Source organism: Ornithorhynchus anatinus, chromosome 6 (assembly GCF_004115215.2).
Source record: "Ornithorhynchus anatinus isolate Pmale09 chromosome 6, mOrnAna1.pri.v4, whole genome shotgun sequence".
NCBI classification, from domain to species: domain Eukaryota; kingdom Metazoa; phylum Chordata; class Mammalia; order Monotremata; family Ornithorhynchidae; genus Ornithorhynchus; species Ornithorhynchus anatinus.
This window is the reverse complement of record NC_041733.1, coordinates 19,921,233-19,938,222: the sequence shown is the minus strand read 5'-3', so window position 1 is coordinate 19,938,222 and position 16,990 is coordinate 19,921,233. Positions and strand designations below refer to the sequence as shown.

Below are 16,990 nucleotides of genomic sequence, written 5' to 3'. Positions count from 1 at the left end.
CCTCATCCCCACCCAGGCCTCGGACTGCCAGGACCAGCACAGAAGAGAGAGGGGCACGACCACCTGGCCCGCGCCCCCTCCATCCTCACCCCGGGGTGACCCCCGTGGCCATAGGGACCAGCCGGTCGCCACGGTGACCCCTTGGGTTGCCGTAGCGACGCATCCAGCGGCCACCCAGCGACAACCTCGACGGCCCCGGCAACGGCCAAGCCCGCCGCCTCGCCGTCCCCGGCGGCCGGGCGCCCGCCGGCCCGCGCCCCATGCCCGCGCTCTCGCTCTCCGGGCCCCGGGCGTCCCGGGCGGCCAGGCTCAGGCGGGCCGCCCTGGTGCTGGCCTTGGCAGCCTATGGGGCCCGCAAGCTGTACCCGCTGGTGCGCCGGCGCCCGGCCCCCCGGAGGCCCTCGCCCGAGGAGCCCGGAGAGGAGGCGTCGGCGAAGGCGGGAAAGGGCGTGAACCGCGTGTTCCTGCGGCGGCTGCTGCGGCTGCTGCGGCTGCTCTTCCCCAGGATCCTCTGCCGGGAGACGGGGCTGCTGGCCCTGCACTCCGCGGCCCTCGTCAGCCGGACGTTCCTCTCGGTGTACGTGGCCCAGCTGGACGGCCGGCTCGCCCGCTGCATCGTCCGGAAGAACCCCCGGGCCTTCGGCTGGCAGCTGCTGCAGTGGCTGCTCATCGCCCTGCCCGCCACCTTCGTCAACAGCGCCATCCGCTACCTGGAGGGCCGGCTGGCCCTGGCCTTCCGCAGCCGGCTGGTGGCCCACGCCTACCGACTCTATTTCGCCCGGCAGACCTACTACCGGGTCAGTAACATGGACGGGAGGCTGCGCAATCCGGACCAGTCGCTGACGGAAGACGTGGTGGCCTTCGCCGCCTCCGTCGCCCACCTCTACTCCAACCTGACCAAGCCGCTCCTGGACGTGGCGGTGACCTCCTACACCCTGCTGGGCACGGCCCGGGCCCGGGGGGCGGGCACGGCCTGGCCGTCGGCCATCGCGGGCCTGGTGGTGTTCCTCACGGCCAAGGTGCTGCGGGCCTGCTCGCCCAAGTTTGGGGAGCTGGTGGCCGAAGAGGCGCGGAGGAAGGGCGAGCTGCGCTACATGCACTCGCGGGTGGTGGCCAACTCGGAGGAGATCGCCTTCTACGGGGGACACCAGGTGCGGGGGGCCGTCGCTGGGGCGGTGGCGGGGGGGGCGGCGAGGCCCTGGGGCTACGGGGACGAAGGACAGAGGAAGGGAAGGCGATGAGGACGGAGCCGAATGAGGAACTGCAGGGTGGGGCCGGGGGAGCCTGCTTCTTGGCAGGGAACCGGGGCTGGAGCACGGGCAGAAGGCTGGAAGTGCTGAGGCCCGGCTGCCCTTGGGGACATGGAGCAGGAAGTGAGGGGGAAGGGCTCCGGGCCCGGAGGCCCCAAGGCCCGGGGGGGCCCCACCGAACGGGTCGGTCCAGGGACACTTCTGCTTTCCCCCGTTGCTCGCCCAGGGTTGGGCTGGCCTTGGTGCTGGGGAATATGTAGCGGTTTGAGTTGGGAGCGCTCAGTCAGGTCTCATCTCGCCCTTTCCCGCCCTCTCGAGCGGCTCGTTTCCCTGCGGCCTCTCTGCCTCTCGCTCTGGCTCTCAGGCATCTTTTCTGCAGAGCAAAGTTCCCCGCTCGGTGGGAAGCCCCTCCCCCGGGCCCCCACCCCGGTGCTCCCCGCCTGTCCTGCTGGGGTGGAGGAGGGGAGTGGGCTCCCAGCCGGCTTGGGGGCCACGTTGACCCGAGCCAGCGGAGCGCCAGACGTGGAGAGCCCTCAAGCTGCGGGGCCTGAGCTGAGCGAGCCGTGGCAGGAAATTGGGGGTGAGCCCCACCCCTGGGCCTCCAGGCGCCCCCAAGCCCAGCTGGCCCGCAGCCTGCCCGGAGTCCGGCGTGGGGCCAGAGGTTATGGGGTGACTCAGCCCGAAGCGTGGGGTTAACGAGCGGCGGCGGGGCACCCAGCCGACATTCCCCCACCGGGGCCGTGGGGCGGGCCTTCCCCCGGGTCGGGGGCGGCCGCCGGCCGTTCCCGGGGCGTTCCCCGCCGGGGTCGGACCGGAGGATCCGCTCCCGCCCGGCGGCCCAGCATCAGGAGGGCCCGTGGGGAGCAGGCGTGGGAGCGTGCGGCTTCCTGGCCGGTCTCTGGGGGCGCCCGGGGAAGTTGTGTAACATATGTTTGTCTCGGCTCCAGCCAGCTGCTCTCCCTTCCCACCCCCTCGCCCCTTTATGCGGGCGAGGATGGGCCAGGGAGAGCCGGCTGGCCCAGCCCGGCCACCTGCCCCCGGTCCCTGACCCCGGGCCCTGACCTCTTCCCCTCCCCCTAGCTGCTGTCCCCGGCCGCCTGCCCCTGGCCCCTGGACCTTTGTGGAGCAAGGCCCGAGATCCCCGGCCCCCAGTAAGGCCTGCGCAGGCCCGAATCCCACTCCCGTTTCCGGCCGGTCAGCTGCTTCCAGCCTCCCCCAGCCTCCCCTTCCCCGCCACCGGCCCCCGGGTGGTATCTGGCGCTTGGTTTCTGCCGCCGCCGGGGATGAGAGACACTGCTGGACCCAACCCAGCAGCAGCCAGCGCAGCCTTGGGGCTCGCCTGGGAGGTTACTCCAGGCCGGCTCTGCTTATCTCTGCCGCCGCCTCCTCCCTCTCCCTCCCTCGTGCCCTGCGTCTGCCAGCACTCCCATTGCTGCTGCCTCTGCCCGCACTCCCTCCTGCTTTCAGAAAGTGTTTTCCCCTGGGGCGAGAGGAGTGTGCTGCCATCCTGGCTTCCGTCCCAGCAGACTTGGGGGGTGGGGCACAGGCACGATGGGGAGAGGGGCTTGAATTTCGCCCATGCCCCCACTCTGGGCTCTCTGCCAGCCCTCGAACCTGTGGCGTTCCCTCCGGGCCTGGAACGGGTGCTGGCTCTGAACGGATGGGAAGGGGCGGCTCGCTGGGCTCCTAGCGGGTGGGACCCGAGGCCCAGGCAGAGACCCCTTCCCATGGCGTGGGAGCAGGGTCAACCTGGGGTGCGAGGAGCTGGGAGGCGCAGGAAGGAGGGTGGCAGAAGCAGGCAGATGGTGGGTTACTGGGGACCGTTGGCAGAGATACTTTTCAGAGTTTGAGAGGCTGACCGGGACCTGCCCGGGCGGGAAGCGGCTGCAGGGAAGGAGGGTTCCAGAGCACCAGTCTGTCCCCGGAGCCTGACACGGGCACGGCGAGGGGAAGGGGGCGGCGGTGGGCCGTGGGCAAATCCCCCGCCCAGTACTGGGGGCTCACAGCCAGCCGGACCCTCAGGGAACAAGACCCAGGCTGCTCCCCTGCCCACACGGAGCTGGGGCTTGGGAGACGTGGAAGCAGAGGTGCTCCCAAGGATGGGGTGCAGCACGCTGGGTTCCGGTCGGTTTACGCCGTCCCGTCTTGTGGCTCCCAGGCCAGGCTAGGCTTAGGTGGTACCACCCGGGGGCGGGCGGGCGGGCAGGGGTTGTCCCAAGCCCAGGCCCACCCCCATCCCGCCGTGCCATGTCCTCGCAGGTGGAGCTGTCACTGCTTCAGCACTGCTACCGGGATCTGGCCTCCCAAATCAACTTGATCCTGCTCAAACGCCTCTGGTACGTCATGCTGGAGCAGTTCCTCATGAAGTACGTCTGGAGCGCGTCCGGCCTAGTCATGGTGGCCGTGCCGATCATCACCGCCACCGGCTATTCGGAGACAGGTAAGCGGCTCCCGGGGGACTGCCCCCGGACTCTCGTAACCAAAAGCAGCGGGGCCGCGGGTGGGGAAACCAGAGCCAGCCCTTCCTTGACCGTCTGGGGGTCCTGGAGGAGCCAAGGGGCGGACAGGCTCTGAGCCGCCCTGTGCGGATCGGCGCGAGGTTGGAGAGCCGGCAGAGCGCTGACCTCGGATGGGCAGTCGCGCCCGCCGGAAGCGCATCGCCGTCCCGGTCCGAAAGACGTGTCCTCGATGGACCTGAAATCCGAGGCCGGGAAGGGGCCAGGAGGGGTCATCTAGTCCATCTGGGCAAGGGTCAGTCTCTCAGTATGTTTATTGAGCTCTTGCTCCATGGCCCAGCACTGTGCTGAGCACTTGGGTCTTTACCTCTCATGGCTGACAATCTTAGAGAGAAGGAGAGCGAGCAGCAGATCTCTTAGCCCCCATTTTTCAGATATGAAACTGAGACCTAGAGAAGTTATGGCTCAAGGCCATGATGCAAGCCAGTGGCAAAGCTGGATCTGGAAGCCAGGTCTCCTGACTCCTAGCCCCAAGCTCTTTCCACTAGGCCAGACTGGCACTAGGCCACAGCATCTGTGATAGGAGGTTGGGGATAGAGTAGGTCTCAGGATTAACCCCTGAGGAGGAATTCCTGAGAAGACCCTCCTTTAAGAAACCAGAAGGTGGCTACTCCATATCCAGAGCCACTGCTACTTAGATTCTTTGACCCGGGAAGGACGAGGAATTGGAGCCAACTCTGGGCACTGTAGGTGGAGAAAGGGCACGCAAGTTGGGGGTGGGGGAGTTGGGGCTCCTTGAGTCTCTCCCATGGAGGCGGTTCAGCCTCTGCTCAGAGGTTAAAGATGGAGGTTGGGGGGTGGGGGTGCTCAGGGTGATGGGGAATGAGGAAGTAGATCCAGCTCCACCAGGCCGTCCCCTGCCCGGATGGAGGGGAAGGAGAAGTGGGTCAGCGGCTCTGCCATTTTGGGTTGAGGGGGTGGCCCAGGAGAGGCTGACTCCGTTCCTTTCCTGTTCCCGTGTCCCCACGTGTCTGCGTCCCTCCATCCCGCAGACTCAGAGGTGGTGAAGAAAGCGGCTCTGGAGATGAAGGAAGAGGACCTGGTGAGCGAACGCACAGAGGCTTTCACCACGGCCCGCAACCTCCTCACAGCCGCCGCCGACGCCATCGAGAGAGTCATGTCCTCCTACAAAGAGGTATGTCTGGAGGCCTCCCGCCAGTGGGCCCTCCTGGTTCTTCCTCCCTGGGGCCCCCGGCCGTGGTCGGGGAAGCGTGGGTAGGGGCAGGGCACCCCTCCCTTTCCCTGCCCTGCACCCTCCTTCCCTCCCTCAGGTGACGGAGCTGGCGGGCTACACGGCCCGGGTGCACGAGATGTTTCACGTGTTTGAGGCGGTGCAGCGCTGCAACTTTCAGCGGGCCCGGGAGTTGGCGGACGCCCCGGCCTCGGCGGGGACCCAGGCCGTCGTGAAGCCCGGGACTCGAGTGGAGGGGCCCCTGCAGATCAAAGGTAGGTCCTCCGTCCCCCACCCCTTCCCCGACCTGAGAGGCCCGGCCCGGGGGCTGCAGGGCACGCAGGAAGGAGGGAGACTGGAGGTTCCTCCTCACCACTTGGAGGGCCAGGGGAGGAGGTGGACTGCCTTGGGGGTCAGGCCAGTGGACTACCGGTCCACTGATCAGTCTCCCAGGCAACCGTAGCTCCAGAGCTCAGGGGGTCGGACACCCTCCAAACAGCCGCTCACCCGGTCGGGGTCGTGAACTTTCAACAGCCTTGACTCCCATCACGAACCTCTCGTCCATAAATTTGCCTCCTAACCCGTGCCGACGTCTCCCCCGTGTGACCCCTTCGCGGGTTTTGGAACCGATTAATGACTTTTGCCTCCACAATTCGCCCGGGGCAGCAGGATTCTCTATGCTTCACCTGCACTGTATAAAGTCGTGATGAGATTGACTGAGGTCTCCTTACGTGCCGGACACTGATGTAGATGCTGTGTAATCAGATCAGACCCCGTCGCCATCTCACACAGTGCTCACGATCCAAGGGGCAGGGAGAATTGGTATTTTAGCTCCATTTTGCAGATGAGGAAACTGAGACCCAGAGAAGTGAAGTGACTTAACCAAGGTGATGTAGCAGGCCAGTGGCATAGCTGGGATTAGAACCCAGGTCCTATGACTCCCAGGCCTGGGCTCTTGCCACAAGGCCACGCTGCCCCTCCTGTTGTTTTCTTGTGTCTGTTTCAAACCAGCCCCTCCCAGGTTTCAGTGGGCTTTCCCTCATCCTGTTATTGTGGGATTTGGTGAACAACAATTCCACGTCTCCCTGTCCACACCCTTCGTGGTTTTGTACACATAAACTGTGTCCCTCTCAGATGCCGTCCTTCCCAAACTGAGAGGCCTTAACATGGAGCCGGCTCATCCTGCGATTCCTGCAGGGAAGACCCTCTTAAGGAACTCCCTAGGCCTGCTGGGGAAGATCCTGATGGGGGCTTCACCTTTTGGAAAGTAGAGATTATAATGGAGGGAGTGGTTGACTGTGTTGTCAGTGTGTGTGTGTCTGTGTTTCAAGGAGGGTAGGGGAGATGGAGGCCCCATTGGTTAAGAAAACAGAAGCAGAAGTGTGGTTTCTAGGCCAATAGTTGTCACTGGCTTCCTGGGTGACCACTGGCCAATCCCTGCCCCAGTCTCCCAGTTGTAAGATGGCGGAGGGAGGGCGAGCAATAAAAATGCTCAGCCCTCCTTTATGGACAAGTCCTGTTTTAGGAGCACGCTCTTCCTCCCTTCTTCCTCCCCTGAGGCTGAGGCAGTGAAGGGGCCGGTCGCCCGCCCGGCCCTCTCACACCCCCCTCTCGCCCCCAGGTCAGGTGGTGGACGTGGAGCACGGAATCATCTGTGAGAACATTCCCATCATCACCCCCACGGGGGATGTGGTGGTGGCCAGCCTGAACATCAAGGTGGGCAGGGGGTCCGGAGCAAGGGGAGCCACGGGGGCACCAGGGAAGTCTCCAGGGTCCGGAGCCGGGGGAGCCGGGGAGCACGGCAGGCCGTGGCCAAACTGTGCGTGCCTGTGTGCGTATGCGTGTGTGTCTGTGTGTGTGTTGGGGGGAGGCAACGGGGGACATCGGAGGGTGCCCTCGGGGCCGAGGGGGCAGGAGAGCAGGTGATGCCAGAGGGTCAGGATCGGGGGCTTGGGCTGCGCCTGCCGCCAACTGCACAGAGAGGGCGGGAGGAAGAGGAGGGAGGAGAGTTCTGCCGGCCCTGGGAGCTCTGAGAGGGAGCAGCCAGGCCTCCCCGTAGGGCAGACCTCCCTTCCTGGAAAATCAGCTCCCCTCTCCCACAGCACCCCCCCACACCGAGCAGCCTCTCCTTGACTGCCGGCCCCACCTCCACGCGGCGGCGGAGGAGCTAAGGTCAAGGTAAGGGGCCACAGATCGCCAGGTCAGCGGCCTCCCCGCCACAAGATAAGGGAGACAGGAGCCTACCTGTGAGGATCAGCTGGTTTGGGGCCTTGGGGGCTTTCTGCCCTTTGCCCTTCTGCCCTCTCCCTTCCCCGCCCTCCTCCGGTAGGTCCTTGCTCTGGGCTTTATCTCTGCTCCAGTCCCGTCACCCCCCACCCCCCGGGGAGAGTCCAGGCTGAGCTTCTCCCACCTCCTCCTGGATTTCTTGACCCCAGTGGATTTCTGCTTTGGGACAAAGCAGGGGCTGGCTTCCTTATCAATCGGTTGTGTTTATTAAGCCCTTACTGTGAGAAGAGCACTATATAGGTGCTAAGGAGAAGAAAATTCAGTAGAGTTGCTAGACGCAATCCATACCCTCCCTAATGGGGAAGACAGACATTAAAGTAAATTACCGCTAAAGAATTACAAGTTCTAATCCCAGCTCTGCCACCTGTCTGCTGTGTGACCTTGGGCATGTCACTTAACTTCTCTGCGCCGCAGTTACCTCATCTGTAAGGGTAGAGCACTGGCCTGGAAGTCAGAAGGACCTGGGTTCTAGTCCCGGCTCTGCCACTTGTCTGTTGCGTGACCTTGGGCAGGTCACTTAATTTCGCTGTGCCTCAGTTACCTCATCTGTAATGTGGGGATTAAGATTGTGAGCCCGGTGTGGGACAGGGACCGTGTCCGACCTGACTAGCTTGTTAGTTAGGTGCCTGACACATAGTAAGCGCTTAACAGCTACCAAAAAAAAAAAAGAAGTAGCAGAGTATAGTGCTGTGGACGTAAGTGTGGTGGGGCTATGGGTGGGGTGAATACTAAGGTACTTAAGGAGTACAGACTAAGTGCAAAGTGACACAGAAGGAAGGGAGGGTGAATAGAGTGGGGAACCGAAGGGTTTGTCTTGGAAGACCTCTTGGAGGAGATGTGATTTGAGGTGGGGTAAGTGGTGGTCTGCCAGATATGATGGGGGAAGGAGGTCCGGGCCAGAGGGAGGGGGTGGACTTCTCTTTAATCCCTCAGCCTTGGTTATTTCACACACGAACCCAGAGTCCAGATGGCTCCACTTCTTCTCCCCTTCTTCCCCCTCTTCCTCCCCCCCGCCCCATAGCCCCACACTGTGTGTTACTTACGTAGGGGAAGGAGTTGGGAAGAAGAGGGGGAGGGAAATGGGGTGGGGCAGACCCTCTTCCCCCTAAACAGACCCCTGCCATCGACCTCCCTCCCATCTTGGGCACCCACCTGCAGGTGGAAGAAGGGATGCACCTGCTGATCACGGGTCCCAACGGCTGCGGCAAGAGCTCGCTCTTCCGGATCCTGGGGGGGCTGTGGCCGGCCTACGGTGGAGTCCTGTACAAGCCCCCGCCCCAGCGCATGTTTTACATCCCCCAGAGGTGAGGAGTAGCCCCTGCCCAGTAGCCCACAAGTCCCCCGACCAAGATACAAAGGCTCCCTGGGTGCCAGGGACCCCCATCCCAAAGTGCCCTGCCTGCACAGGGCACCACACCTCCCCCCCAGGCTCCACGCTTCCTCCAGGTAGCAGCTTCCAGTCCAAACCTTGGGGGCAGGGGCGAGGGCACTAGGGATAGGGGCAGCGGGTGAAGCGTCGCATGTTGACAGAGGGGATGGGGTGTGTTTCCATAGACCCTACATGTCAGTGGGCTCCCTGCGGGATCAGGTGATCTACCCTGACACGAAGGAGGATATGGCGAGGAAGGGCTACTCTGACCGCAACCTGGAGGCCATCTTGGACATCGTCAGTCTCAATCACATCGTCCAACGAGAGGGAGGTAAGAGACAGGTGGTAGGGGCGGGGATGGGGTGGCGCAGCGAGGGTTTGGAAAGAGGAATCGGGAATCCGGGGAAATCAGTGGTATTTATTGAGCACTTACTATGTGCAGAGCACTTTACTAAGCACTTGGAAAAGTACAGTATGAGTCTAGTTGGCGTTCATTTTCCCTGCCCACAACGAGCTTGCAGTCTGGGGGGGGGAGACAGGCATTAATATAAATAAATAAATTACAGATATATACATAAGTGCTGAGGGAGGGGTGAATAGAGGGTGTAAATCCAAGAGCAAGAATGTCACAGAAGGGAGTGGGAGAAGAGGAAATGAAGGGGAAGACCTCTTAGAGGTGATGTACTTTTAATAAGACTTTGAAGGTGGGGACAGTGTTCATCAGCTATGAAGAGGGAGGGTTTTCCGCTCCAGAGGCAGGTTGTGAACAAGTGGCAAGATAGATGAGATCGAGATACAGTGAGTAAATTGGCATTAGAGGAGCAAAATGTGTGGGCTGGGTGTAGAAGAGCAGCAAGGTGTAAGGTAGGAGAGGACAAGGTGATTGAGTGCTATAAAGCCAATGGAAAGGGGTTTCTGTTTACTGCAGAAATAGGTGGGTAACCACTGGAGGTTCTTCAGTGGCGAAACACAGTCTGAATGTTTTGGTAGAAGATTTTTCTGGGCAGCAGAGTGAAGTATGGAGATAAGTAGAGTGAAGCAGAGTGAAGAGATAAGTAGAGTGAAGCAGAGGGCAGCAGAGTGAAGTATGGAGTGGGCAGATAAAGGAGGCAGGGAGGTCAGCAAGGGAGTGAATCAAGACAGGATAGGATAAGTGTTTGGATTAACATGGTACTAGTTTTGGTAGAGAGGAAGAGGTGGATGTTAGCAGTGTTGTGAAGGTTGAACCAACTGGATATGGTGACCATTTGAGTATGTGAGTTGAATGAGAGAGATGAGACCAGGGTGACATCAAGATTACGGGCTTGTGAGACAGGGAGGATGGTGGTGCCTTCTACAGAGATGGGGAAATCAGGAGGACAGGGTCTGAATGGAAATATGAAGCGTTCTGTTTTGGATATACTAAGTCTGAGGTGTCAGTGGGATACCCAAGTAGAGACGTCCTGCAGGCCGGAGGGGATATGAGACTGCAGAGAGAGAGAGAGAGAGAGAGAGAGAGATCAGGGCTGGAGATGTAGATTTGGGAATCATCTGCCTAGAGGTGGTAGTTGAAGCCATGGGAGGGAATGAGGTATCCAAGGGAGTGGGTGTAGATGGAGAATTGAAGGGGACCCAGAACTGAACGTTGAGGGACACCCACAGTTAGGGGAAGGGAGGCAGAGGCCCACGAAAGAGACTGAGGATGAGAAGCCAGAGATATAGGAGGAGAACCAGGAGAGGACAGTGTCAGTGAAGCTGAGGTTGGTTAGTGTTTCCAGGAGAAGGCAACCACTGTGGGGAAGGGTGAGTCCAGATAGATGGTCAGTAGATGGGACCCTCCATGAGTCATTGTGTCACCAGGATGGGGCCACTCACCTCCCACTCCCTTCACTGATGGGGACATGAGCCAATGGGATGGCAGCTCTCTGACTCCCCGTTTCCCCTCCTCATCTCACGGCAGGTTGGGAAGCCATCTGTGACTGGAAGGATGTCCTGTCAGGTGGGGAGAAGCAGCGGATTGGAATGGCCCGCATGTTTTACCACAGGTCAGTGTGTATTTCCACATATGTGTAAGTGGGCGGCGAAGGGGAGGGGGCAGATGACTTACCCGTAAGGATGGGGGCCATTGAGAGTCTTAGCTGAGACTGGAGGCGGAGGGGCGAATCCCCATCCTGGCCTCACCATCCCACCCTGCCACCTCTTTGGCGAGGCCTGGGCTGCCCGTTTGCAGGGAAGGCCGAGGGAAAGGGCAGGAACCGGGCGGAGGGAACAGACTCCTGCGTTTGTGGAGGTGGAGTTTGTCGGGCCGATCTTCCTCCTCCTCCTCCTCCTTCCTAGGCCCAAATATGCCCTATTGGATGAGTGTACGAGTGCGGTAAGCATCGACGTCGAGGGAAAGATATTCCAGGCTGCCAAGGACGCGGGCATCGCTCTGCTGTCCATCACTCACCGGCCCTCCCTGTGGTAAGTGTGTGGCATCTTCAGAGGCCGGGTTGTCTGGGGCCTTTCAGAAGGGAGAGAAAGAGGGGAAGGAGGTGGCCGCAGCTGTCAGTGCCTCACTCCCCACCCCTTTCCACACCAAGAAGAGGAAGCTGAGTGCGCTAGGATTTTCTCTGCCATAGCAACAGTCTATCTGTTGCCACCTCTGCTATAGCAAGGCCCAGCATACCAAAATCCCAGGGCAGGTGTGGGGGTGGGGTGGGGTGTGTTGTGGGGGTGGCCAGAAGGGCCGAGGGGAGAAGGATCTATGTTTTAGGGCAAGTAGAAGGGTGAGAGGTGGACAGGGTGGCAGAGGCCCGGGATCCGCGAAGGGTCCAGCTTGAAACCCAATGGCCTGGCCCAAGCTGAGCCCGGACCTGGGGTGTCCGCACCCAGCTGGGCTGCGGGGCCCACTACCTCCCTCCTGGAGGGCTTGAGCACATGTGCCCATCATACTGGTACCAGGGGAGTTATTCCAGGAGGATGTCTCTGCCCACCTGTTACCTTCTGGCCCGCCCCAATAAGGAAGCTCAGCCTGATCCTTGATGGCTGTGGGGTCTGGCCCTGTGAGGCTCTTCACCAGTCCCGCCCATGCCTAGAGATTAAGAACGGCAAGTCCCTGACTGTCTCGGACTCTGAATAGCCCCCCGGAACACCGTCCGCCTGACAATGCCACAGCAATCATATCATTCCCTCCTCAATCAGGCAATTGTATTTATTGAGTGCTTAGAGTGTGCAGAGCACTGTACCAAATGCTTGGAAAAGTACAATATGACAGATTTGGTAGATGTGATCCCTACCCAATATGAGTTTATAGTCTAGAGGCAGGAGCTTACGGTCTAGCGGGGCGAAGAGAGGAGCATTCAGCCCAGAGGGAAGAGTTTACAGTCTGGAAGGAAGAATTTACAGTCTAGAGGGAGAAGCTTACAGTCAGAGGGAGGAGTTTAAGGTCTAGTTTACAGCCCTCAGCCTTCCACGGGTCAAAGTGGAGCCAGCCCAGCCCCACCCGATCCAACTGGTCTCAGCCCAACAGGTTCCGGCCCCATCTGCTTCCACTCAACCCCAGAATGGGCAGATTCAATACCTGCAGGCCGACCGGAGTCCGTGCGGCACTGTTGCAGGGCCCTGGGCCCGGAGCAGAAGGGAAGTCCGGGCATCACTGGGCGCTCACCTCCTTACTTTTCTCTCTCCCCACTCCTACGTGGACCAGGAAGTACCACACACACTTGCTGCAGTTTGACGGGGAGGGCGGCTGGAAGTTTGAGAAGCTGGATTCGGCCACCCGGCTGTCGCTGACGGAGGAGAGGCAGCGGCTGGAGCAGCAGCTGGCCGGCATTCCCAAAATGCAGCAGCGGCTCAGTGAACTTCGCCAGATCCTAGGTGAAGATGCCTGCCCCAGTTCCCCTCAGGGCTGCAAGGAGTCCCCGGGCCCCTGAGGTCCCCCCTCCCCCTGTCCCCTCCGACTTTGTCACAAACCACACCCAGACGAGGCTCTGGGGAGGGGCTCTGCCCCCATCCCAGGTTCATCTCCTCCAACGGTTCTCCCCGGTCCCCACGCTCCCAGATCCGGTGTCATGAAGGAAAAGGTAGACAAGAACCCATCCCGCTGCTCATCTCCACGGTCCGCAGGTGTCCCCCTCTGCCTACCCACTGTTGTCTGCCTTTCCCTGGCTTCAACTCTGCCCGTGGGCACCAGGGGACCAGCCTCAGCCACTCCCTCCCTCAGCTTCAGAGGCTAGAGAGTGAGGTGGGAGAGGAGCTGGAAGCTCGTGTCCGTCCCGATGGTGACCTGAGGAGGCCCAGATGGACGTGGCTTCCGGGACCTGGGCCAAAATCTGCTTGCAGGGAGGGCTTGGGCCGGTGAGGCCGCCTGGAGTGTGTGCCTGCCTGTGTGGCCCTCCCTCCCACGCCTGCCCTCGCTCTCCCCAGCCTCCCCATACAGTGGACAGTTGTAGGGGTGAAGAGGGCGGTCGCTGCTGAGTACTGTGAAGTTTAGAAATGTAGTTGAGGCCTCTTCCGTTCAGGCTTCCCCCCTCTCCCTTTGCACTAATTGCACCTGCATGAAGCATTGTGGGGTGGGGGGAAGGTGGGTACGGCAAGCTCCGTTCTCCCAGACTGACGTCTCTTCCCTCCCCCTCCCTCTCGTTACTCCTGTCGCCCCCTTCAGCCAGAGTCCGTGCTGAGTATAGGGGTTTTGACCCCTACCCCATGGAGTCCTGTTGCCCTCTGCGGTATGGGACCCCAGAGCTCCTCACCCGTCTAAAATGGGGGTCATCCAAAGGAGCCCTGGTTGGTCTCCATTCTAGGACGTGCCCCTTGACCAGACAGACCTCATTCACTGTCCCCCCAACTGGGTTCCTCCCCCTCTCCTTTCCACCAAACCTCCTGGCATGAGCTAGCATGAAGGCCTGCCACTGTTCCAGCCCCAGCCAGGACCACTGCCCTAGCAGGGGGAGGGAGGGACTAACTGCCCGAGCAATCACCGCCACTCCTCAGCTCCAGCTCCGGAGAGCCGCCTCCTCTCCTCTCACCTCCACCCACCCTTCGCGGGAAGAATTGCACAATATTTTTTACTAATTTGATACGGAGAATGTAGCCCCCTCTTTCTCTTGATAAGAAATAATTTATTTAATCCAGTTTTATATTTGTAGTGATTGCCACTCTGAGTGCCCAGGCTGGGCGAGTGGAGATGAAGCATCCCCCAGCACCCTGGCATGGATGGGGGTGGAGGGGCACCTTGAGAGCCTCGCCAGGCTTCTGAGGGTAAAGGGAGAAAAGATTGTACAGTCGGGCCAAGGCTGACAAGCCAGGTCTGGGCTTCCCCCGAGTCCACAAGCATCCCTGAACCAATCACTGTGCCCCTTTGGACTGTCCCACCTTCTCCCTCAGCCTCCACTGCACCCTCCTCCCTCGCAAGTGAGCACTTTGACTGTCCCTGGGACCCCAGGTGACGTGGGGTCAGGGGAAGGAGCGATGAGACGAAAGGGACTGTCAGCCATCACCCTCCTTTCTTTCCCCACCCCCTGTATGGTATCAGTGACGTTATCTATGCAAACCCCAAACCATCACTTACTAACAATTTTTGTATGAGTGCACTTCTGCTCCCCACAGCCAACTGTGCCTTAGTCCCCGGGCCGCTGACCCCGTGCCCGGCCCCCGTTCAGTAAAGAGGTCCTACTGGAAAATCCGCCCGTGCCTCCTGGCTCCGTCTCTTTCAGAGGGTCGGCCCCAGAGGGCCCGATTTGCTGGGCCCACAACTGGGCCAGTTGAGGGCACCGCCCCGGGCTCCTCAGTGGCCCGTGGCTATGGGTCTGTGGGGTTCTGGATTCTGCCTGCCCTTCCCGGGTCCACGATGCCGGGGTCAGCCAGCTGGGGGGTGGGGAGATTCTTGTGCTGGAACTCATAGGGGGCAGAACTTCAGGCTGGTGCCCCCCACCTCCCCACCCCCTGAAGGATTCTCAGGCTCACTTCCAGCCAAGCAGCGCTAAGCCTTCATCATGGGCTGGGATGCGGGCTCACTGGTGTGGGTGGAAGGAAGGTAGGAAAGATGCTTGAGAGAAATGGGCAGAGACTTGGACCTTAGGTGAGAGGAACTTTGGGGATTTGGAGGAGGGGCTGGCACATGGAAAGGAAACGGTTGTAACCAGTAAAAGTGGTGGGTGAGGAACGATGGTCTGTATGGAGAGAAGGTAAAGATGGTCTGATTCCAGACCACTGCTGAGCACTCTCATTGGCTGAAAGAGTTGGGCCAGGAGGGCCGGGCCTGGGGTGGAGAAAAGAGGAATAATGGAGGGAAAAAGTTGGGGTTGGCCTTAAACAGCTGGGGGGACAAGTCAGCATCTTGCTGCCACAGCTGGGTCTTGGTCAGAGGGGAGGGACAGAGGCGAGGAGGGACCCCCAGGTTTGAGCTGGGTATTTCTTCTGATTGAGTTAAAGGTAGAGGGGCTGTGGGAAGAATACTTTTGAAAACCAGATTACTCTCTACTGGGTTAGGGGGGCCATGGGTCGGTCGGCCCCTACGTCTCGGCACCAAACTCCTCACCATTGACTTTAAGGCTCTCAAACAGCTGTCTCCATCCTATCTTCCCTCGTCTCCCACTGAAGCCCAGCCCCTTGTGTCGATCCTCTGAAGGAAACCTACTTAATGGACTTGAGTCCTTCTCTCTCTCTCACTGTGAACCCTTGCTCACCCCTTCCCCTCACCTAGAGGCTCCCCCTTTCCTATCCAGTGGACCACCTGTCTCCCCACCTTCAGTCCTACTAAAATCTTACCTCCTCCAGAAAATGTTCCCTGACTAACCGCACATCTCCCCACCTTATTCTCCCTTCTGTGTTGCCTATGCGCTTTAATACCCTTAAGTACTTTAACACCCCACCTCCAGGCTACTTATATACATATACTGTAATTTATTTTCGGTCTCTCAGTGGTATTCATTGAGTCCTGACTGTGCAGTGCACTGTACTAAATGCTCGTGAGGGTCCAATTTAACGTCTGTCGCCTCCATTAGATTGTAAACTCCTCGAGAGCAGGGATTGTCCCTCAACTCTCTTGTATTCTTCAAAGGGCTTAGTACAGTGCTCAGCACAGAGTGAACGCAAAGTAATTCTTATCGATCGACTGATGGTCAATCCCTTCAGCTGGTAGTGCCGTCCTTCCCGTTTCCACCAGAGGGCGATGCCGCCGTCTTTCCCTGCTCCAGGCGGGCCCCAAGCTAAACCCCCACGATCTTCAAGCGCTTACCCTGTGCTAAGCGCTGGGCTAGATACGAGGTCATCGGATCAGACTGTCTCTAACATATTTAGTCCCCATTTTACAGACGAGGAAACGGAAGCACGGAGACATCAAAACGACTTGCCCAAGGTCGCCCAGCAGGCAAGAGCCAGAGACAGGCTCCCCATTAGGATATTGCCAATCTTCCACACTAATAATAATAATAATAATGTTGAAATTTGTTATGTGCTTACTATGTGCAGAGCACTGTTCTAAGCGCTGGGGTAGATACAGGGTAACTAGGTTGTCCCACGTGGGGCTCACAGTTAATCCCCCATTTTACAGATGGGGTAACTGAGGCACAGAGAAATGAAGTGACTTGCCCACTGTCACACAGCTGACAAGTGGCAGAGCCGGGATTCGAACCCATGACCTCTGACTCCCAAGCCCGGGCTCTTTCCACTGAGCCATGCTGCTTCTCATGTGTTAAGTGCTTTCTATGTGCAGAGCACTGTTCTAAGCACTGGGGTAGATAGAGGGTAATCAGGTTGTCCCACGTGAGGCTCACAGTTAATCCCCATTTTACAGATGAGGGAACTGAGGCACAGAGGAAGTGAAATGACTTGCCCACAGTCACACAGCTGACAAGTGGCAGAGCCGGGATTCGAACCTATGACCTCTGACTCCCAAGCCCGGGTCTTTCCACTGAGTCACGCTGCTCGTTGAGGGCAGGGGTCATGTCCACTTTATCATACTCCCCGAAGGGCTTAGTATAGTGTTCTGCTCATAGAAGGCGCCCAATAAATACCTCAGTCAGAAGTCTCAGTAGAGTCAGAAGGACTTGGATACTAATCCTGGCTCCGCCCCGTATCTGCTGGGTGACCTTGGGAAAGTCACTTTATTTCTCCGGGCCTCAGTTACCTCATCTGTAAAGCGGGGCTAAGAGCGTGAGCCCCATGGGGGACAGAGACTCTGTCCGACTTGATTGTATCTACCCCGGCGCTTAGAGCGGTGCTTGGCACATAGTAGGCGCTTAACAAGCACCATTATTATTACTTAAAAGCCCCGCCTGGCTCTGCACTTCTCCCGCCGCTGGCTACTAGGGGCGACGGGGAGGGTGGGAGGGGAGGCCTCGGGGAGGAAAGACCGTGAGCCCGCTATTGGGCAGGGATCGTCTCTATCTGTTGCCGAATTGTCCATTCCAAGCGCTTAGTACAGTGCTCCGCACAT

The 16,990-nt window shown here is 59.6% G+C and overlaps 1 protein-coding gene across 1 annotated transcript; it reads left to right on the top strand.

Annotated features, from left to right (window-relative positions):
• Nucleotides 1-245: 245 nt before the first annotated feature.
• Nucleotides 246-14,239, top strand: ABCD1 (ATP binding cassette subfamily D member 1). The gene is made up of 10 exons (XM_029067643.2): nucleotides 246-1,151; nucleotides 3,510-3,690; nucleotides 4,759-4,901; nucleotides 5,038-5,212; nucleotides 6,559-6,653; nucleotides 8,382-8,527; nucleotides 8,778-8,923; nucleotides 10,532-10,616; nucleotides 10,909-11,034; nucleotides 12,260-14,239. Exons 1-10 carry the CDS (start codon nucleotides 261-263, stop codon nucleotides 12,483-12,485), a joined length of 2,214 nt encoding a protein of 737 aa, XP_028923476.1. The 5' UTR covers nucleotides 246-260; the 3' UTR covers nucleotides 12,486-14,239.
• Nucleotides 14,240-16,990: the final 2,751 nt, after the last annotated feature.